The sequence below is a fragment of the Gopherus evgoodei genome, chromosome 9 (assembly GCF_007399415.2).
Source record: "Gopherus evgoodei ecotype Sinaloan lineage chromosome 9, rGopEvg1_v1.p, whole genome shotgun sequence".
Taxonomy (NCBI): Eukaryota; Metazoa; Chordata; order Testudines; family Testudinidae; genus Gopherus; species Gopherus evgoodei.
The window spans coordinates 19,976,212-20,000,215 of record NC_044330.1 but is presented as its reverse complement, the minus strand read 5'-3'; the positions used below and the strand labels follow the sequence as shown (position 1 = coordinate 20,000,215).

At 39.7% G+C, this 24,004-nt stretch overlaps 1 protein-coding gene across 1 annotated transcript in view; it reads right to left on the bottom strand.

Moving 5' to 3' along the window:
• Positions 1-3,010: 3,010 nt before the first annotated feature.
• Positions 3,011-24,004, bottom strand: part of LOC115657626 (maltase-glucoamylase, intestinal-like) — a 59,491-nt gene continuing 38,497 nt past the window's right edge. Inside the window, 17 exon segments of the mRNA XM_030575681.1 lie at positions 3,011-3,447; positions 7,931-8,104; positions 10,669-10,718; positions 11,610-11,698; positions 12,463-12,587; positions 13,531-13,587; positions 13,698-13,782; positions 14,251-14,399; positions 14,924-15,040; positions 15,135-15,169; positions 16,332-16,465; positions 17,490-17,628; positions 19,496-19,554; positions 20,300-20,409; positions 22,675-22,737; positions 23,174-23,284; positions 23,422-23,550. Coding sequence (XP_030431541.1) covers positions 3,370-3,447; positions 7,931-8,104; positions 10,669-10,718; positions 11,610-11,698; positions 12,463-12,587; positions 13,531-13,587; positions 13,698-13,782; positions 14,251-14,399; positions 14,924-15,040; positions 15,135-15,169; positions 16,332-16,465; positions 17,490-17,628; positions 19,496-19,554; positions 20,300-20,409; positions 22,675-22,737; positions 23,174-23,284; positions 23,422-23,550 — 1,704 coding nt within the window. The 3' untranslated portion in view covers positions 3,011-3,369.

Sequence of the window (24,004 nt, the reverse complement as noted above, 5' to 3'; positions counted from 1 at the left end):
TGGTCCAATCCTATTGCTGGGCCCTCACCCATTCATTGGCTTTATGATTTAAGGGATATGAAAGACAGGATTCTCACCTCACTGTACCAAACATTAGGATCCCAGACCCGAGCTCCACTTTTTAGGAAATGCCTTCTCTGAGGTCCAACGCTGAGCCTGGTTTATCAGGGAACCAACATTCCCCCCAACCACTCCGGGAAGTTGCTGTGGACACGCACTTGGATTTGGGTCGGGGTGTGAGGGTGGCAGCTTAGACTAGAAGAATGTGATTGATAGGTCTTTTTTCAGATGACCAGGGCCAATGGCTTACCTCAGTGCCACTTGCCCACGCACCTGCCACATGGAAGCCCTCACAAAGGGGAGCACTTTATTCCCCTCTTAATTACCCTACTGACCAAGACAAAGTCTTAGAGTGCATCTTTATGGAGCTTAGGTGCTAGTCCAGGTGCCACTGAACCAGGCTTGTACAAAGAGAAACCATAAGTTAGGTCAGTGATTCACCTGAAAGGTAGGCCACTCACCTTCAAATCCCTGCTCCAGATCAGGCAGAGTGAGGAATTCAACTGGTATTCTAACACCATGTGCTAAAGGTTCTAAGGGAAGCAGGTGCTGCTACTTTTTCCCCCTACCCTGGCTGCTCTGCAGTGATGCCTTTAGCAACTAATTCCAGGAGACTGTAGTTCCCACAAGGCAATAAGCACCTAATTCCCTGAGGTGTGGGGCTTAACTCACACCCCTCTTTCCTACTGTCAGGCTTAGGCTGGCCTTTGTGAATCTCATTTGTAGGTACCTAACTCTTCCCAGGCATTATATAGGGAGTTTGCACAACTGATTCAGGGTTATGAATTTCACTACCAAGCAAGGCTCCTAAAAGTTAGACAATGCAATGATTAAGTCCCTTTTATGAATTTAGCCTTTAAAAAGACACTTTCTCTCTAATTCGTTAGTGCATTGTCTCTACTATTAATAATAATCATTTAGTGAAAGGTCTTTAATAATCAATGATTGCCTGTTGCTCATTAATATTTATGCCTCACATTAATGAAATCTTGCAAAAGGTGCTCTTCTCTCTTTCCAGTCCCCTCCACCACTGCCACAAACACTTTTGGTCCCTCTTTCTTCTTGGCTCCTCATTGGGAGGGAGAACAGAAGAAAAAAAGATGGAGGTGCACTTCTAAGATCTGCACAAACTAAGCGCCACCCATCTCAGTTGCCAAAATGCTCTGAGCTCTGAGTTTGGATTTTGAGTGCAGCTTTGAACATGCCCATAAGCTCTGCCTTTCACTTGGCTTTGTCCTGAGCTGGCAGAAACAAAGCAGCAAAGGAGCTCAGCCAAATGCCATTCATGTATAGCAGGCCTGCACAACACGTGGCCCGCAGAGGCTCACTGTGTGGCTCGCGACGGGGATTCAAAAGGCTCTGAGCTGTCCGCAGCAGTGGGGAGCCCAGAGCCCTTTAAATCCCAGCTGCGGCCGGGATTCATAGGGCTCTAGGCTGCCCGTAGTGGCGGGGAGCTCAGAGTCCTTTAAATCCCAGCCCTGGCAAAGATTCAAAAGGCTCTGAGTTGCCCGCAGCAGCAGGGAGCCCAGAGCCCTTTAAATCCCAGCTGCGGCCGGGATTCATAGGGCTCTGGGCTGCCAGCAGCTGCAGGGAGCCCAGAGCCCTTTAAATCCCAGCCGCGGCAGGGATTCAAAAGGCTCTGAGCTGCCCACAGCCACCGGGAGCCCAGAGCTCTTTAAATCTCAGCCGCAGCCGGGATTTAAAAGGCTCTGAGCCCTTTAAATTTCAGCCACGGCTGGGAATCAAAGGGCTCTGATATGCCTGTAGTGGCGAGGAGCCCAGAGCCCTTTAAATCCCAGCTGAGGCCACGAATCAAAGGGTTCTGGTCTGCCTGCAGAGATTCCCAGTCGCAGCTGAGATTTAAAGGATCCCTGGCAGCTGCAGGCAGCCCAGAGCCCTTTGAATCCCAGCTCCAGTGGATGGGCTGGGGCTGGGATTTAAAGGGCTCGGGCTTTCCTCAGCAGCAGGAGCTCTGGGCCCTTTAAATCCCTGCCCCAGCCCCGCAAAGCTCCAGTTTCCCCCAGCCACCCGAGCCCTGGGCCCTTTAATTTGCCCCTGACAGCTCCCAGCCACCTCTTCAGCTGGGAGCCCCTGATTGATTTAAAATCAAGTATCACCTCCCCACCCCCAACCTTCCTTTTTGGCCCACAGCTGTTTTGGTCGGGCGGCGCTGGGGAAGGAGGGTTTGTTTTTGCAGGGCTGGGCGGTGCTGGGGCGGGGTGTTTCCGTGGACCGGGAGGTCCGGGGGGGGAGTTTCCGGGGGGTTGGGGAGTTTCAGCCCTCAGCTGTTTTCTTTGGAATAATGTGGCCCTCACCGCTTTACGAGTTGTGCAGGCCTGATGTATAGCATCAAAATGAAATGTTGCTCATAGACAGCCATGAAGCTCTGAAACCCTCCCTCTCCTTTTTTATGTGAGGAATGAAACAGTTCTGCTACATTCAGCTAAGCCCCTTGCTGGTAACTTTAAACTATTATTCCAGGATCTCTGCTGACTCACTGCATCAAGTTGAAAACTACAGTATTGTTTCCACTAGTTAAAGTGGACACAGCAGCAGAAACAGCAATATCCTATTTAACTGAATATTTGTAATATTAAAGATGAACCTGATATCCAAAATTGGTTCAGACCATTATATAGAAAGGATATATGCTGCATCTGTTTGTAGGACAAAGAAGTGTCAGACCACACAGAGTCAATTTAGCTAAGCCTGGCTGAAAGGGTCCACACTAAATACATCTATCTGCAGGATACAACATGAGCTCAGGATCTGCATTCAGATTAGGTCCCTGCCCTCATGGATTGGGATAGATAAAGTGCACATTATGATTTGGACTCAATTCAACTAAAAATTAAGTTACATCCAAAATAAATCAAAATGTATTTATTTATACATTTTTATTTTCAATACATAGTAACTTCATAACTTCAGTTCTTTTGCACACAGTAAGATAAATTATACTATTATATTTCACTGGCTTTTTTCTCCACCTCAATAACCTGCAAAAATTAAGCTCTCTTTATTACTCAGCAAAAGATCTCAGAATTCTTAACATGTGTTTTCATTAATATGACATGTATGTTTCAAAATGGGCTCCTACCCATGTGTGCAAGCTAAGCAAACATCCCTACTAATCATGTCAGAATTAAGTGGCACAGGCAAAATTACATGTCTTAGTGCAGTAGTATGCACAACAGAACTTTTTCATTTCTTTGGTTTTTTTGCTATTAGTATAGCTGAACAAAATACAATAGCTGATGAAAATATGCCTCTGGAGATGCTTTAAAACTGCCTCTTGTCCACAGATGGTTAATTGCTTGTTGTCCATGTAAGTTGTGTAAATTTTTCAATGCTGAATATTTTCTCAGTAAAATCAATTTGTAGCACCTGCAAGTAGAGAAGAGGCCAAAGGAAGAAAATCGGTATGAGTCTATAATAACAAATCACAATGGAGGGGAGCGCAGCCCAGTCATTCTTAGGGATTTGGGGCTAGATCCACAAAGGGATTTAAGTGACCAAACTGCCACTTTAGGCACCAAAATCTAAATTTTAGTTCTTCAAAAAAAACTCTTCAGCTGCCACGTAAGTCTGAAGTCCTCATCCACCTAGATTTCCACTGGTAAACTCCCCTCAGTGCCTACAATTTCATTAGTAAAGTGTTGTAGATATTTAAAAATCTGTTAGTCAGTATATGATGCCTCACTCTAGATGCCTGGCTCCCAGCTCATGTCTAAGTTCCAACAGGATTCTTAAACTAAGCATTTTCCTGCCTAACTCATTTGCTCCCTTCATTTCTAAAGTCTCACCTGAGTGCCTCATTCTCATATTTTCTCCATCCAGTGACTCTTTATTATACACAGAGAGAGATTGGGAGAAACCCATGGGCCAATGGTTGGGGCACTCACTTGGGAGGGGTGAAGATCCAAAATTCAATTCCTTTCTTTATATAAAGCAGAGGAGGGAATTGAACCTGAGTCTCTCTCAGCCGAGGTAAGTGCCCAACCACTGGCTAAAAGTATAGGGGGGCACCACTACTTCCTCCTCCTTTTTGGTGAAAAATGACTATGGTAGCTAATTCCAGGAGAGAGTTCAAATCTGAGAATCCAAAGCAGAGGGCAGCACTTCCCTCCAACCTGAACTTAAAATACCTACCTTCCTTTTGTGGGGGAGGGGGAACCTAATTACTCACCCTTCTCCTCAGCATTTCCTACGGGCTAGCTTAAGTGGCTCTACATTCAATTTGCTGGCTTTTGTAGATTCCGTTCTTCAGCACCTAACTCGCCCCATGCATTGTATAGGGAGCATGGGTACCTAACTTGGGGCTAGAGAGTCCACTAGACTGCAGGGTGCCTAAATGTCAGGCATTGCAACATTGAGTCTCAGTCCCCTTTGTGGAACTAGTCCTTGGTCTATTGATATGTGTTTTCACCCAGGGCTAAATAGAAGTTATGCCCATTTGGAGTTCATTGCAGGACCTTGGCCTAAAAGACATGACTGTATGTTGTGTAAAATACTTATAATGGAAGAGCCTAGGAAAGGATACACTTTCCTAATGAACCAAAAAGGCTACGTTTTCAAAAGCATTTTTTTGTTTTAAAGTTTATATACTTCAAAATTACACAGGATAACTAATCATTTAAACAGATTTCCCATTGAACTGTCAGCATTAGTTATAAGGTGAGTGAGGTAATATCTTTTACTGGCGCAACCTCTATTGGTGAAAAAGACAAGCTTTCAGGTTATACAGAGCTCTTCTCTTGACCTGAAGAAGAGCTCTTTGTTGCTTGAAAACCTGTGTTTTTCACCAACAGCAGTTGTTCCAAGATCTTATCTGACTCACCTTCTCTCTCTAATATCCTGGAACCAACACAGCTACAACAACATTGCAAACAATATTAGTTATGGCTTAATATTCAGTTATAGACAGAAAACTAGGTATGCAATAGAAGTCTAACTGACTTTTCATTTTTAAGTAATAAGCAGTTTGGAAAAATCAGTTAGGTTCCAAAGTTGTATCTCTTTCTCCTTAAGGTATTTTAATTAGAAAATTTATACATTTAGTGCACCACTCTATTCCAGGCTCCTGTAACACTGGCTATATTTAACCACACAGCAAGTAAAAACACCCCTGTTTGAAAAAGGTTGCCCTACTTGTGCGAAATTCTATTGTGTCTTATAAGGTTAAAGTTATGCAAGAGTGACTGCAGAAATGGGACAAGGAAAGGATAGTCATCCAAGTTCAAAGGTAGGTAGATGATCAAAGATTAAATACAAGAAAAGAAATGATTCTATACAAGTTGAAGATAGGACACTGTAACCTAAATAAATGCTTAGCTTTAATTAAAACTCTTGAAAACTGCCTCTGCGCTGTGGTAAGTTCTCAAAGTCATGAAAACTTTATTTATTGCTTGAAATGTTATATGGGAAGAGAGTGAGAGAGATTAGGTTATCCCTAAGGGAGAGGATATCTCTATTTTCATTTGAAAATGTCTCTAGTTATAAGAAAGTAGAGAGCAGGAAAGATTAGATCCATTTTAAATTAGTGTGTACAGAGGTGGCATGAAAATATTTCGTTTTCTCAAGGTAGTTCAAGAGATGGAAAGGGTAGAACCCTTAAAAGCATTTTCTCATGACTGATAGCAGCACAGGATGAACAGAAGGCAGCAAAGGCTGTCAGTGAAAATGAGAAAAGAAGGAGCTGAAAGAGAGCTTAGCTCAGTTGAGAGAGGTATTAGATTAAAGGAATCAAATGAAAACTTGTAGAGGAAGCAAGAGCAGCCTGGTATAAATAAAGAACAAAACATTCTGCCTAGCAGTTACTGCACAGAAAATGGGTTGGTGAATACTAGACCTAAACAAATGAACCTAAGGGTAATGAAATGGAATTCTACTTTCTTTTAATTGATCTCTAATATGAGGAAAAGTATTTTTAAAAGGAAAAACAAATAGCTTGGATTTATTTTGTCCCTACTTAAGGAAAACACTTAAGCATGTGTTAAAAATTAAACACATGCTTAAAAAAAAAATTTAAAGTGCTTTCCTGAATCAGAGCCTTAAATCAAAGATATCATTTGAACACAAATAAATCCAAATAGGAGATAGTTAACAACCCTGAATGTGTGTTTTAATATCTGAGCCTCTATAGGAACTGGAAGGGGGAGTAGATGAGAGCAGAGTGGCAGGAGCAGAAAGGAGGTGAGACAGACTGAGAAGAGAGGCAGGAATAGTAGGTGGGGATGCAGGGAATCAGGAACCAGGATGGGGAAGTCCATAGGAGGAGATGGAGATAGAGTTCAGAGCTGGGGTGAATAGAAGTAGAGACACTATGGGCACAGAGGCAGACGACTTTATAACCACTAAAACACACTCCCCTATAGAACCTGGAATTGAACCTAGGATTCTTGAGTCGCTACGTTTCTTTGCTGTCAGCAAATAGCTGTGAAATCCACTGGCAAAGCATATGTATCACCGCCTCCTTAGTGACTGGTTGACAAAAGAGGACAAGAGCCTGTTACTGCTACAATTACTCCGTGAGCTCAAATAATCTGTTGATCAAAAGGTCCAAGGCCTGCTGAGGATCCAAATTATAGGCCATATGGTTTCACATAATGGATTTTCTGTTTTTCCAATTTGTGTTTGCTTGCTTGAAATTCGTAAATTATATCCAAAGAACCACATTAACCTTTTCTTTATATATCACCACCCCAAAACCTTAAGGTTGCAAAGTTCAGCACAAAAAGTTAGGGAATGCCAGAATTAAGACTGCCTTAATTCAGCCCACTTGTACACATGCATTACGATATAGTTTGACTATTTGATCACACTGTTTTCCCCCACAGGACTCTGCCTCATTCAGTGCACAAGATGCACGGTGCTATTTGAATTAATCAAGGTTATACAGTGAGTGAGGCTATGGTCTGTAGACTCGCATCATTTGTTGCAGAATTGCAGAAGTTTGAAAGTATTTAGGCAGGAGACTGCAAGAAGGGAAAGGATGGTTCCATGGTTAAGGTAGCTGCATGTCATCCTGGAAAACGGATTCCATCCCTTTCTCACGTGCCGAATTTCTGTGTGATGCTGGTCACCACCTAAACAAACATTTTCAGCGAGCCACTAAATGTGTATTCCTCCATTTTTGGGATGTCCCATGTGAGATACCTGGGGCCAGATTTGGAGAAGTGCTGGGCTCTCACAACTGCAACTCCCATCCTGAGGAATTAGAGTCTATCCCTCTCTGCCACCAAATTTGTGTGTGATGCTGGGCCCTCAAATACCATGGTGACAGCACCACAGAAATGCCATGAGGAAATAAACAATTTTGCATTCAGTTCAGAGTTTGGATGGTGTGCATTAAATAGGCCTGAGGGCACACACTCAATATGCAGGATTAAAGAGAAACACTGAATAACTAACCATTCAGTGAATGAGGCAAGGGTCCTGAAGAAAACCAGTATGTGATTCTGTAATTAAAGGCTGTATCATAATGCAAATAAAAATAGGGTCGAATTAAGGTTGTGGTATCGGCCTTAATTCTGGCATTTCTGTTAACTTTCTTTTAATGTAGTGTTTTTGAGATGTAATTCATTATGTAAGCCTTGACGCTATGCTTAGGAAACGAAAACCGAAAGTTCCTGCCTGGAAGAGCTTATTTGCATTGCCTAGGCATAACAGAGAGGTTTAACAATGCAGTTTCAATCTAAAATTAGTATCTTTATGTCTTGGGTTTATATCCATCACTTTACATTATTGGAATATACATTAAGATGCATAAATTGAGAATATACAGAAATGTATAGACTAAAAAGAATGGGTTTATTATAACAGTACTTGAGAATATATTGTAACCAAAACCTTTAATTTTTTCACCTACCTGATTTCCTTGGTTACTGGTGAAGTTAGTAATCGTATGTGTCTGTCCATCATAAGTGACAGTAACACCTGTAATCTGTTGGTTTCCTATTCCCCAGATGTTCATATAGCCAAATTTCAATGGATTTGCGTTAGTTAGGAAGTTGTTATGCACCACACTCATAATAACGGTACTCTGAAAAAATTGACAAAAATAGAGGAGAATAATCAAATGTAGTAATATCAAAACAGTAAAACATATCATCTTCCAAATAGAGTAATGTACAGCAATTTAATTCAAGCATCCAGGGACCATGGGCAAAATTCACCCTTCTGCAATTTCACCGCCAATAGAATAGGATCTACTAATTTCATTTCTGATTTGGTCCTCAAGTACTCTGTAGCACAAATCCTTATTTAAGCTGCAGAAACAGGAGTTGACAGATATGTTCACAATCCCATAATTAATTCCTAATGCTTATTTCTACTTATTTTCTCGGCTAATGGCAGAATTAAAAAAGGAACTGAGCATCTCAGCCATGAGAGTCATCTCCATTTCATCCTCTTCTTACTCTTCTTTCCTTACCATCTGGATAATTTTTCACTAGTTGCTTTAATAAAGTGGAAGGTTGCCATCAAGTCTTCCTTTATTCATTGGTTTTATGAAGTGTGATCATCACATGTAAAACATTTTTTTGTATTTAGGTGATAAAAATACCTTACAGGAGAGGCAGCCTTTTTATTTCATTGTTCCAGGCATATAACAAAAGTATTGTTTCTGCTGCAGTTTGCAAAAACTTCACATTCACCATATTTCTGTTGTTTTCATGACCCCAAGGAAGTTTAAGACAGGAGACAGTCATGGTATTATCCTCGGCAATTCTCCTTGTCCTTTACCTGACTTTGATAGCTGTATTCTTAAGTGGCTGAATTTCAAGACCAGGAGATATTGTGCAAGTTCCTCATTGGGATCACTCCGAGTCTCATAAGGCAACTAAAGCAGAAGTCTGAGGGAGGGCTAGGGAGCATTTATCCTATTACACCTGGGCGTCACTGTGTTTGAACAAAAGGAACATAAAATATTTGTTTCCTAACAGGACAGTTCCTCCCAAGACTGAGCTGCTCTTTCTGAAGGTTCTAATCCAAACTTCCCAGAACAGATCACAAGATAATTGATATATTCAAGTCACCACAGCCCGGCAAAATTCGCCGCAGGGTACTTAAGAAACTAACTGAAGCAATCTTGGAAACCTTAGCAAATATTTCTGAGAACTCATGGAGGATGGCTGAGGTCCCAGAGGACAGGAGAAGGAAAAATGTAGTATTTATCTTTTAAAAAGGGAACAAGGAGGACCTGGAGAATTTTAGACCGATCAGCCTAACCTCAATACCACTCAAGAACAAATCATGCCAAACCAACCCAATTTCAGTTTTTGATGGAATTGCTGGTCTCGTGGATGGAGAGAAGCAGTAGAAGTAATATACTTTGATTATAATAAGGCTTTTGACACAGTCCCCTATGACAGTCTCTCAAGCAAGCTACGGAAATGCAGTCTAGCTGAAACACTAATGTGAGTGCAAAACTTGTTGAAAGTAGTCATATTCAAAGAGTAGTCATCAACAGTTTGTTGTTGAACTGGGAGGATGCATCTAGTGAGGTCCTACATGGGACCAGCACTATTCAACATTTTCATTAATGACTTAGATAAATGTAGTGGAGAGTATGCTTATAAAATCTGCAGATGACACCAAGCTTGGAAGGGTTGAAAGTATTCTTGATGACAGGATTAGGATTCAAGGTGAGCCTGACAAATTGTATAGTGGGTCTGAATTTAACAGGATGAAATTCAATGAAGATAAGTGCAAAGTACTCTATTTAAGAAGGGGAAAAATCAGTCTCACAAATATAAAATGGGGAATAACTAGCTAGGCAGTAGTACTGCTGAAAACGATTAGGGGGTAACAGTGGATCACAAGTTGAATATGAACCAATAGCGTGACCTAGTTGCGAAAAGCCTAAATCATTCTGTGGCATATGAACAGAAGGTGATTGTACTGCTCTACTTGGCACTGGTGAGGCCTCAGTTGTGTACAGTTTCTGGGGTGCCACGTTTTAAGATGTGGACAAACTGGAGGGAGTCCAGAGGAGAGCAACGAAAATGATAGAAGTTTTAGAAAAGCTGAACTATGAGGAAAGGTTAAAACCCCCCTAGGCTTATTTAATCTTGAGAAAAGATGATGGAGGGGAAGCCTGATAACGGTCTTCAAATATGTTAAAGGCTGTTATAGAGAGGACAGTGATAAGTGTTCTCCATGCGCACTGAAAGTAAGACAAGTAGTAATGAGTTTAAATCTGCAGCAAGAGAGAGGTTGGGTAGATATTGGGAAAATGAGTCTAATACAAGTACTGGAATAGGCTTCTACAGGAGGCTGTGGAATCTGCATTTGTGGAGATTTTTAAGAACAGGTTAGATAAACACCTGTCAGGGATGGCTTAGGTAAATTTGGTCCTGCCTCAGCATGGGAGGCTGGACGGGATGACCTCTTGTCCCTTCCAGTCCTACATTTCTATGATATAATTAACATTCGGGAATGTTGCAATGAATGGTGGAAATATAATGGGACACAGTTGAATGGGGAAAAAAGAATGATTGAAGTTAGAATTTTAAACAACACTATTGAGTCTTGAAAAATTTTCTTTGGGAGGTAAAAAAAAGAACTTAAAAATGACAACATATATATATATATATAAATACACACCTGGTTTGCGGCAAATGTTGCTAAGAAATAATTACCATTTTCATATGTGTCTATAAAAGAAGAAAAAAATCAGTAGAATGAAATCTGTTCTACTACCAAAAAAAGATAAAATAACAATAATGCACCCAATTTTTACAGAACCAATACCTTTCCCAAATTTTTCTTTGCTGTTTTCAGTTAAAACATTACAATCAAATGATCACATAACACCTGTTGCTGTTCTCATATTTCTATAAATAACATATTTCATTAGTGTTATGCAGTTAGTGTACAAATTTCTTCCAAGGTTGAACTATTGTATTTCAGCTGACAGACCTAGAATTCTGCACAAATTTTCAAAATAAACTTTTTTGTAGATTTTTAAATAAGGAAATAATTACAACTAACTGTTTTTAGGGATATATGGCAGTTAATTATTTCAAATTAAATTAGAGGATCCTCATGGCCCACTAAGTAAAAGTCATGTATAAATATAGGAAATAACTCAGAGATGGGTGGATAGCTCCTTGCACTCATCTGCCTTAGGCATCTGTGCAGGGCTGGGTACAAACTAGTCCTAGGTTTATAAACCAAATCTAAGCAATATACTCTTGGCCCTGCACCCCCATCTGTGAACAGTTGGTATATGGATAATGCAAAGAGCAGAAAGGAGCACACTGTGTTCTCAGACCATTTGGGGGCAGCAAATAGCCTGGAGGCTGTTCCAACTGGTGCACATTAGGAACAGCCAAGAATCACCCTCTGGAAGGAGGGAGCAGAAAGTCACCTCTACTCCCACCTTCAGACAGCTCTGAGGAGATGGCCCCCAATATTTCAAACATCTTAATTTAAAAATTTTAACTGTTTAAAACAGTTTGGTCTTGATCCTGTTTTACCTGTATGCTGTCACTTGCAGGAGTGGAGCCCGTCTTTGATATTATACCAAAAGTGATCACACTTACCAATGCTTACTCCATCATCCCAGTAAAGCTGACCTTGAGCGACCTCGTTATCATCCAAAGCAACAGTAAGTCCCATAAAGTTTTGTCGGCTACAAAAATAAAAAAGGAAGCCAGAAATCACATTCCTTTTCTTCCTTTCACTGCAGTCACAGCTGTACAGATTGTGACAATTGGAAGTTGACTTCTGGATTCCCTGACACACACTCACAGATATATGCTCGATTCTCAGTGTCAATATAGTTTTCCATTACATCATCAGACTGAGCAGACATTGTGTACTTAAAAAGAAATAGCAATTTGATTCTTATTTAGGACTAATTCTTATCAACTCCTGTTCATCTGAGTAATCTTATACATGTGAGTAAACTCAGTGGGTTCCTCATGAATATCAACATTATTCACTCAAGAGATGCAAGACCATTGCCATAATTTCCAAGCTCAAAATTATGGGGAAAGACAATAAAGAAAAAACAAAGTGGGAGCTCATGCAGCCTTTGTTCTGCATGCACAGCTCCCACACATATCAGTGGGGTTTACATGATTGGCAGCATGGGAGTGCTAAGTGTGTCCTTTAAAAAGAAAAAGATACTGTAAAATAAGGAAACATACAAATATGTTTTTCTTACTGTATTATTGCTAATAAGGGTCCTACAGAGGATACAAATCTCATCCATTTCACTGAGGTCTCAAAAGCTGAGTAAATAAACCTCACTCACTTCCCAAGATACAAATTAACAGATCAATTCAAATTTCCATGTAGACAATTGTTAAGATTGGGTAGAAGATTAGCATTGTTTTTCAAAAATTACTGTCAAATTGTTTTAAAGGAAACACTCCAATTTATTTCTTTTACCTTTGATTAGTATTAAGACCAGGTTCTTGCCAGGGGATGATGTAACCGCCCCGGATATGAAGATTGATATGCTCAAGAGGTGCTGGCAATGTCTGGAATTGTCCCCTTACTTCAAGAGATTTTCCCTAGAAGAGAAGATTTTTTTTTTGAGTCGGAAGGCATAAAAAATTGTGTTGAATGCAATTTTGCTTACAAATGTACAAGTAGTGATGTACATACGTATAATTTTATACAATTAACTCACAGAAACATTAACTGAAATCCATAAATATGGCCATTTCCAAATCCATCTGTGATGCAATATTAATAAACAGTGCTATAGCTTTAAGTAAATATTTGGTTCATGTGCTACATCATAAGGAGCGCTATACCTTGGCTACAAGCTGGTTTTGCTTTCTTTGGTTTTTTTGTTTGTTTTTATAACTTTTCTGGTGCTTCAACTGCAAAATATTCACACTTCAGGGATGACAATTCAGCCACAGGACAAAGAGGAGGTACGCTTTGTGTCTGATATGCCAGGTGCATGAGCTAGCTGTTATCATGCAATGTGCATACATGCATGCGTCTCATTGTCTCAATGCTAGTTAATCAGGCAAAGTAATGAAGAAACTCAAAATAAAATGATTTGTTAACCAGGGATAACCAGACAGTCACTCCGAAACACCTCTGCTTCTCTGTATACTGGCATTTCCATATATTCAGCAGTTCCATTTTAAAATGGTGACAGCAGAACTGGTTGCATGCCCAAACAAAACTTTATTTGATGAATCACAGTTTTCTATTAAAAATGGCAACTATTGACAAATAATATTTGATCAGTCCTATCTGATCACAATTATTTGACCCTTTCCTAGGTTTTGGGGGCTCAGTTAGAGTTTAGGATCCTTTAAAAATAACTGGACTAAAATATTAAGGCCTGACCATGCAAGCTGCTGAGTGCATTCTGAGAGGCATTGATGTCAATGGGAATTAAAGGTGCACAGTATCTCGAAGGAGGTGCTCAGCACCTTCTAGGATCCAATTCTTTTAAAAGGTCTATTGTACAGAGAACAATCTTAAGTTGCTTACCGTGTAATAATCATACCAGCGTGCACTGGGTATATAAGCATTCACTTCTGTAGCTCCCTGAAATGTGAAAGCACACTTATAATAAGAATTAAAACTTAAATCAATGTTTATATACACTTCCTTTTAAATGTTCATTCCATAAAGAACATAAATCTGGAAATGCTTACTTCATCCAATACAGGGCTAATCAGCAGTGCTGGGCCCCACAAAAACTGTTTGTATACATCCCATGTATTTTTGTCTTCCACAAACCTAAAAGAATGAAAACATTGTCAATCATGGCTTAATCTTTTCAGTCTTATTTTTAATTCTGAGCACACACTCAGATTAATGCCGCCAATCAATTCCACTTGCCAGGAGGCCCCATACAGAAGTGAAACACCACCATTTTTCTATGTGGTTAAAGTTACTGACGTGCCATTGAAAGAGCACCATTAGCTGGACAAGCTCCCTTTTTTCAGCTCATGCCACCTAGATTGCACTTCCCTACAGGAAGGGACAGATTGCCTGCTTTTGTGTTCCCGATTAGTCAGAGGTGGGGAAGGGCCAGTCAGAAGAGAGAAGAACAAAGGACTATGGAAAGGGGTTATACCCATAGTCTCATATAGGTCATAGGGAAAAAGCGTAGGTGAGGTTTATGATTGGGCAAAGACTGAACTCCTGCTTCATAACAATTCAGTAATTGTGTATCAATGTTGCTGTCAAACACTTAATACTTACTCAAAAAGCAGAGGACGTGTTACAGTGCTACCAAGAACATGGGATTCATGCATTAAAGTGTAGAGATAAGGTAACAGCGTGTATCTTGTATTGAGTATATCTCTGGAAATATTTTCAAACTTTTCATCAAAGGAAACAGGATCTTGCCTCTAAAAATAAAGATAAAACAGGGTTACTATTTGTATTGTAAAATCTCACTTGTATCCACCTTTCTGCTATTGGGAAATGCATGTGGGCATCCAATAGAAGAATTTGACTTTGTTGACTCAAATTCAAAGAAAAAGTTTTCGGCAATTAGAAACCGGCACATTTAGAGAACTCCAATAAACTGAAAGTAAAGCATGCATTTTTGTGGGTCCAAATCAAGTCCAAATGAAGCTGGTTGTAGATGAAGAAGCTGCTATGCTGGCTTCCTGGGAAGTGAAGTCTGCTCCCTTCCAGATAGCCAAACGGCAGGCATGATACTGTGGTAATGGACACTGTATTTAGGTTCTGATCCAAGCCCCAATGAAGTCAATGGGATTGTTTCCATTGATTGTCATGGATGCTCAATCAGGACCTAGTTTAGGGTTCTCGTTATTACAGAGCACTATCTTGGGAAAGAACTACAGCTAATGCTATTGGAACTGACTAATCTCAGTGCCATATAAATTACAGTGAACCGTCAACTCACCTGAGTTCCTATCACATTATGATTTCTAGAATAGGTGTAAAATGATCCAAGCTGCATCCACCGGGCACACATTTCATATGTTGTATCATTGAAGAAGCCACAGATATCTGCTCCAATCTAAAAGCATTTAAAAGGTAATTCGATCTGAATACTGTAGATTACTAGAATGGTATAAAAACCTTTACGATAGGAATTTAAACTAATAACTTACATAGGAAATTCCAAATAGGCCAAACTCCATTATACCTGCCAAAAAAATCCAAAAAATAAATAAGACAAACTTTCACTTGCATCATTCTCTGTCAGGCCAAATGAGGAGGGATTCTTAGCAGGGGAAGTGGGATTCACTACAGACTAGGATACTGCCTTGGTCCCACTTTCCCATGATATAAAACTGTAAAATGGCACAGTTCTACTTTCTTGCTGTGATGTCATCCAAACTTACTCTATCACTGAGAGTTGCTTTTCTTGGTAGTTTGTACGACAACCCAACATAAACCTCAGCCTAAGCCCTTATAGCTTGAATGGTTCTAGGGTTTTCCCTATAGGTCTTATCCCTCTTTGTTTCTAGATCCATATACCTGAGAAAGCTCCATAGACTGGAGTTTACATTCCTACACTGAAGCTAATCAGACACTTAATACAACCTTACAGTCATTCAGCAAAAATACCGTTGACTCTTTATGCATGGTTCAATCACCCAGTGTCTGCATGACTCAATTAAAAGAGTTCTGCATCCCCATTCAAGCTCTAAGGATTTGTCCCTCTCTTACTGAAACCCTCTCATCTCCCAGTACAAAACCACCTAGCAATTTTCCCATGTCAGTCAGCATCTGGAGACTAGCCAGTATCCCACTGGTTACGTAGTGGTTTTCCAAATGATGATTTTGTACTACACAGCATAGAACCGGGTGCTGTATGTCACAGGAAATGTGAGCTCCTGTAGATCTGTGGCAAGCTCATGCAGTTGATCTTAATTAATCACCTCTCTCAATGCCCTTTGATCTTTTGGTCATGCTAATTTGGAGATTCTTGAAAGTTCAACTCCTTACATTGTACCTTCATTAGTGTGTTTTTCAATATGTGTAGCATTAACTGAACAGCCAGTCTTAGCTGTCTTAGTCTATCTGACAAAGAGATGTTTAATTCTGTTTAAAACAATAGCTCAGGTTGGATACAACTTCACATGTTTAAAGGTTGCATCAGTGCGGAGAGATGTTCTACATTGGGCAATCCTAAGAAGTTCATTCAGGCTTCAGGGCTACTCCCTATATTGAAAATAGTGATAACATCAGAAATAGCTCTAAAAACAAAATTAACTCCTAGTGCAGTCATTGTGCTTCAGCAGACTTTTTTCCTTTGTGATGGTTTAAAGCTTGAGGGTATTAAAATAAGTTACTCCTCCTACCAATAATAGATTTTTCAAGCTGGTCCCATCTTGCATAGTTATCACCAAGCCAGTGACCTGCCCATCGTCCACTAGAGGGATATGTTGATCGGGTGATAACAATTCCACGTTCCCCTGTGGCATTGCGTACAGCACTAATATCAAAAATACAAACAGAAGCACATTAGATGTGGCAACCAAAGAAAAAAATCCTTTCTATAAATTACCTGATTAGGAGACATCAAATGGAGAGACCACATTTCTATGGAAAATGTAATTCATAGCTTCTGAAGCCCTGATCTATAACCATGTATGCACATGTTAACTTTACTCGCGAATAGAGTTAAGAAGAATTAGTCACATGAGAAAAGTTACTTATGTGCATAAAGGTTTACAGGATGAGGACCTAAATCAGAACTACTTCCCAGTGGGGAGAAAGATGGGACTGCTGCCTTTACAGCCAGCATCAGAGCTCTCCAGAACAAACCTGTGAAGCGCTCAGCCCTTCTCAGGGAGCACAAGGATACAGACTGTCCCGGGACTGAGTGCAAGAAGGGGCATAATTTCTTGCATTCCCACATCTTGCACATTCTGGCCCTTAATATTTTTCACACTAGATTAATATTTTAAAAATCTTATATTGTTGTTATATTATGTACTACACAATGAAATGATAACAGGGCTATCGCTTGCACTTCTGTAGTATTTTTTTTATCTGAGGTTCTCAAGGAGCTTTGCACGTTAGAGTTATACAAACGTCAAAAGTTTCATATGTTGGTATGAATTAGATCAATTCTCTCTTCCAAGAACACAAACAGGAGAGGCAATTTAATTATTACAGACCTGCTATATCATTGACCTGCAAAAAGAAACTCAATGGTCACCCTTTACCCTGGTAAAGCAAGTTGTATTTGCCGGGACCACATTTCAGATGTTCAAGGTAGCGGTATTAGAAAAATGGCAACCCGCTATTTGGGACCTGACCAAAGCCCATTGAAGTCCACAAATTATTAATGATCGAATTGCAGATTATTGAGGGTGAGGCTCAATTATTCCACTGAAGCTACTTCCATTGATAGCAATGGAAATTACTCAGGGTTTACATCTCAGTAATTGAGGCCACAATTTTGCTACAAAGACACTAGTTTTTTTGAGAAGAAAAAGGTGAAACTGACTTACAAGTAGGTCGGTTGTGCCTGTGACCATCCATACAGACTATGTACATCATAGTGCCTGACAGGGGTCCCATCTGGCAGGAACTGTTGACTTTCCATGCACAAGGTCACGAGATCCAGCCCTTTTTCCTTTTCTGCCAAAGCTAATGAGGAGGAGATGAAAAGTCAAACCATTAAACAGAGTGCCAACAAGAAACCAGGTAAGTCACTCACTCTTTAAACCTCCATTTTTCCTTTACTACTGCCCTCTTTCAAATGCCTGTGTCCTGATGTATTTTGGCAAGAACATTTAGGGATGAGTTCCCAGCAACTTTGCAACAGTAGTTCCTCAAGTAGAATGATGGCATGATGTATCCCTTGATGGTATCACTCCAATTTTTTGAGAATTTGTCTCCAAATACTATCAATGTCCAACACTCTTGTATACTAATTCATGCCCACAATATTATTACTATCTGGATAGGAGCATCTACCCACTATCACTGTCCTCACTACAAAAGTGCTATTTTAGTATGTGGAATCAGGACCTCGGATTTTTAACTACAGCCCCAAAGCATATCACAGGAAGTATTCTTAAATAAAAGATTATTGTTGATGCTTACAACCCTTTCCTTGCAGCATGGATTTTAATATGAAAAATAAATTAATGCCTAATATTTAATGCAAGGTTGGACCAAAGAAACGTTCTTATTTTGGCCCACAGAGAATAGTTAATAATGAAGGATCTAATTTACAAATCTTTTCTGCTGGATGACACAGGATATGATTTAATAACAATCTGTGTGATAATAAGAATGCAAGTGCAGATAAGATTCCTTACGTGCATATAAGGTGGGTTGTTTAGAAGTGGTTCTCTGCAGCCATCAACTGCTCCATTAATAAGCTTGCTGGTTCATTCATGTCCTGGGGTTTTTTTTTTTGGTTTTTTTTTTAAAGAAAGAACACAAATATTCAGTAACTTTGCCCTGAACCAATGTCAACTCAGATAGTCAATAAACTAAAGTTCCTAAATGTGCCCGTTTGAATCTAAGAGAAAAATATGCCATCTACTTGTAAACGAGGGAGCAAATATACACACAGATTGAATACAAATGGAAAATTCATCAAACCCTTCTGCTGACAAATGCTGTGCTGTTACAAATATTATTTCATTTCCTCACTAGCTGTTGGCCTCTCCCGAGCTCTGACTGAATTAATTAGGGTGCTCCCCAAAACTTGCATTTTATTTCCATACACTAAAGGCCCCTGCTTCTCAGGCTCCCTGGCTGAGAAGCTATGGACGTGGCTGTATAGCTCCCTATGGAGTACATCTGTGTCATTTCTGAATCAGCATGGGGAAGAGAGGAAATCACTACACAGGGCAGGGTGTGCACTCTTTAAGGCCTAGAAGCTGCTTGTGTTCATGTTTCTCACACATCTCGAATTCTAATATCCATATGCCCATTGAAATGTCCCCACAGATCACTGCAATCTGAAACTCTGTGCTTGTCTTCACCAGTAAAGCATTTTACTATTCAACAGGCTCCACTTGCATATTTTACTCGAGCCATACAAAATGCTACCCCTTAATTTGTTTTATATGAACTAACAGACAGACATTTGTGCTGGATACAGAAACACAGACGGTAATAGATTTTTTTCAATGCTTGTCAAAGTATAGTATCATGATATTGATGGTGTTTATCCAAATTGGCATATCATTATTGTACTGTATTAATAGCACAGAAATCTCTGTCTTGACATATTCTTTAGAAGATGGATACAGAGTTATATTTTCTGTAAATGGAAGCCATGCATATTGCAATCTCTTGAGGCTGAGAGTTTTCAAAGGACTCTAGGGAATTTAGACATATCTTCTAATAAAACTAGCGTGTGTCATAATCCCCTAGACTACTTGAAACTCAACCCAACATTTCATATATTAGCCATTGGAAAAACATACTGCAGGAACACAGGTTTTCTTATAGAAGGTTTTCCCTCATGGTAATATACATTAACCCAGTTATTTACACTGAATGGCAACATTATTTAGAAAGCAAGGTGATCTTTTGCAGTGATTTTGGGAGGAGCTGTTGAGAACATTATTTGTCAAAATAATGTTGACTGATATGGCACATTTGATGAATGTGGATATAGATTGTACACTCATCTCATCTACAGATATTCCATGAATTGTCTATGTGGCCTATATTGTTGCATTTTAGGCAATTTCATAACCTGAAATTTAACTTTTCTACAGGGACGAACGTGCACTAATAATGATGGAACGAAGCTTACACAGTGCCCAATTAAATAATAACTCACTGAAGTCAATTTGGTTTTACCCCAACGTTTTGAGCACTAAATTGACTCACAAGATTACACAACTGGGAAAAACCTTTGCAGAGGCGGGCATTAGATTACTCTTCTAGAACTAGTGCTCTGATTTCCCTTCCTGCTAACTTGCGTTTCATCCACAGTTGTTTATACTGGCTCACCACAAAGTCGGAGCTGATCCTTAAACTCCCACAGAAAGCAGAATGTAATGTGGCCGTCAGGCACAGAGTCCCCAAAACAAACAGAATTAAACACATACATCATGTTTGAAGGTGATTGGTGAGGCTAACCCTCACGTTTCGTCATTGTGGCTCAGCCATTGAGATGAAGAGGCAGTCAACTTGGTATTAAAGATAATGAATACTTAGTAGCATAAAAGTTGCTGAAACCTTCTTAGAATAGAAAGAATTTTGTGAACCGGTAACAAATGTCCTACAAAGTGATTACTACACAAAGAGAAGGCATGCACTTACAGTCCACAGGCCATCAAATTTTTACACTCTTCGCTGGATTATTGGATTAGTGTGGAATTCTACTATTTCTCTTTGCCACCACTGTGCTGTAGAATTGCGGAAGAAATCTGGGAAGGCTGCATAAGCTCTGTACAGCTAAATAGTAACAGACAATAAGGGAAAGAGACACAGGTTTGGATATCAATGTATTCACTGCTTTAACAACCTAAAACAAATTAAACCACTGGCTAAGATTGTAATTAAATTACAGAAATCTATTGTTAATATGAACCTACAGTGGTATGAAACTCAATCCTAAAACTCATATTTTTTGTTAACTGTTCAGTAACATGTCTCCGATTAAGCAAATAGTCTCAGGTAAATAAAGCTTAGACTAAACGTATAACCCAAATGAAAAAGAGACAGTAAAAGCACCAAAAGAATGCCACAATGGGTAAACAGCCGAGTAAGGGAGGCCATTAGAGGCAAAAAGGGCATCCTTTAAAATTTGGAAGTCAAATTCAGTGAGAAAAACAGGCAGAAGAACAAACTCTGGCAAGATTATTATGAGAGTATCATAAGGCAAACCATGAAAGAATTTGAGAAGCAACTTGTTCAAGACATAAAAACTAGCAGTAAGATTTTTTAAGTACATCAGAGGCAGGAAGCCTACCATTCAGGCAGTGGGGCCATTGGATGACAAGGTGTTAAGAGAGCACTCAAGGAAGACAAGGCCCTTGTAGAGTAACTAAATGAACTATTTGCATCAGTTTTCACTGCAGAGGAGGTGGGGGAGATGCCCACAATAAAGCTATTCTTTTGGGGCAATAAATCTGGATAAAGATAATTGGAGGGCGGGGGGAAGAGTCTTGTAAAAGTAAGCCATGCCTCACATTCCCTTAGAATTCTTAAAGGGGCTCAGCAAGCATATGGATACGGTGATCCAGTCAATATAGTGTACTTGGATTTTCAGAAAGCCTTTGACACGGTCCCTCCCCAAAAGGCTTTTAAGCAAACTAAATAGTCATGGGATAAGAGAGAAGGTTGTCTCATGGACCAATAAGGGATTGGTTTAGATGGATCAGCAGTCTGACCCACTATGCCAGGTCCTATGTTCTTAAGTCATGTCAGCATGACTCTTAAGAAGAGTTTGAAACCATTCACTCTCCCAGGACTCAATTCTTAATATAGTACGGACTTGTAAACCAGTACTACACATAACCTATCACAAAGAAGGCAGATGTAGAAGGCCCGAGACAACTTTAGGGCCCGATTCCATATATTGGTTTCAGGGGAATTTGATTCTGCTCAAGACTCTTAAGTTTCTTGCTGGTGCCTCGCCACACTAGTAGGCCAGGCCTGACACTTGTATCTGTGGGATTGCTGTAAGGCAATAGGGACAGAAGTTGAAATGCTGTCTCATTGGCTATGTGTTCACTGGAGTAGAAGGTACAATTTCCAGCTCGGATAGACAGAACAGCAGCAGCTCTGATTGAGCTAGTGTCATAAAAATAGAAGCAGAGCTACCACGGTGAAAGCCGCAGAAGTGCCTAGCAGATCTGATCCCATCTGTGACTCTAGGGATTACATAGGCTGCTCGCTCCTCCAGTGCTTGTGCTGAAGTGGCTACACTTCGATTTTTAGTCTATGTGTACTTAATCTGGAAATTACATCTCCTAGCTCTAGCGCAGACATATTCTAAGCCATTGGTTTCTATGGAGTCAGGATTTTACCCTATGTTTCTATAGGATTTTATCCAGCATTAGTACAATTGGGGGAACCAAAATCTAAATGAATGGAGCGAGAGGAACAATAGGGATTACCTCATATGAATGGCTGGGGGGTTTAATAGTCAACAGTGTGTGTGATTAGCAATAGTGTTCGTTAACAATCCTACCGCTGTTCAACTCTCTCAATTTTGTAAGATTTCATTATCCAACTCTTTTTTTATTATACAAAGTGTAGGTTTAGGATGATTAGTTTATAAAATACACTTCATAACTATTGTTTATTATTTACAGTTTGTTTTACAGCCTTACAGACCAACTGGGAACATGGTTTTATCAGTGTATATATAGAGTGCTAGACAGTCCCTGCCCTGAAGATCTTACAGTTTAAGTCCATAAGACAAAGGGCGGGAGGAAGGATACAACACAAAAGCAAAGGGACTTTTTGAAATATTATATTAGTTCCATGATTTTTCCCCTATTAAAATAAAATAAAAAATCTGTGGTGTGTGGGTGTGCGAGGAGGGATTAGCGAACTGGAAAGCCAAAGAAAGGGAGATCATTCACAGAAGGGAAGGAGAGAAGAGGGACAGGGGAAGGAAGGAAGGAAGAAAAGTAGAGTAGGCTGAGGTGGAGAGACTGTGAGAGAGAGGGGGCTGAAGGGAAGATTAGAGGAAGACTTAAGCGAACATACCTTGATCTGTGTTTCTAAATCTGCAGACTCATTAACTACTACATTAGGATAATCTGGCCAAACCTAAAGAGAACGGAGGGAAGAAAATAAATTAAGCTACACTGAATTGATTTTTATGTAGTTTGCGAGACCTCCTACAGGTTTTAAAATATACTCTTTGCAGGTCACAGTGTACTCTCAACTGTCAAGAGAATGTTACATGTTTAGCAGTGTACGTACATTTAGCAATGTACAAATTAAATTCCTTCTCTGCACATTCACATTCCTTCCCTAAGAAAAGATATACAGCTGAAGATCATTCTTATAGTGATCACACTACAGTCTAAACCATCTCACTATTATCTCTCCCAGAGTTACCACAGACACCCTAAACAAGATGGGTGGCGGGCAAAGCCATAAGAAAGTCCTCAATTAAAAACAAATACAATTTATTCAGAACAGTCATTTTTGCCTTTGAAATCCACTCCTCGTGGTTAAACTGTAACTCTCACAACAGTACCTTTGCCCAGACAATCTCAGGGCTGTTAGGCCACTTGATGAAGACATCATCCTGCACACCTCTTGTGAATGGTGGATAAGCATTTGTCTCATTGCCAGAGATAGGTGGGTCCTAAAATACAGAGACAATCCACTTTTACAGTTATTTTAAGAAAGCAAATATGTACATTATTTAATTCATTCAGTGAATTAGGGTATTTCACTATCTAGAAGTATACTAAGTGAAGAAAAAAGTACCAAACTACTGACCAGAATAGCGATAAATCTCATTCCTTCTTCTTTTATTCGATTAATCAGAGCAGGAAGTCCTGCAAAGTTTGGGCTGAGAGTAAAGTCTAACTTCCGCTCCATGTAATCAATGTCTGTATACTGTACATCCTGCAATAAGTGAACACAAGACACAAAAAACCTTAGAAATTAGTTTAGAAGTCAAGGGCGTAATTAACTTTAAGAAAGTCTGATTCAGACCGGATTAGCTTCAGAATGTTCAAATGCTATCATCTGGGGTTCTTAATTTTTTATGAATTAGTTTTCCTGACTGTAAGAAAAGTGCTGGCTTTAACAAAAGTAAAAGGGCAAAATATTGTATTTTAAAGCAAAGACATTGGGCTAGATTCATCAGTATGTTCTATATATTCATCCATACTATACATTTAGTGGATTTGCACCAGGAAGAAGTTGGCTCAAAATATTTAGAGAGAGGTACAATTTAAGATTTGAAGGAAGCATCGTTTTCTATGAACATATTTTTACAACGTTCTTATATAGCAGCTAATAAAAGTTAAGTAAAGAGATATATAAATTGCGGCTCTATATCATGCAGGGAGAATGC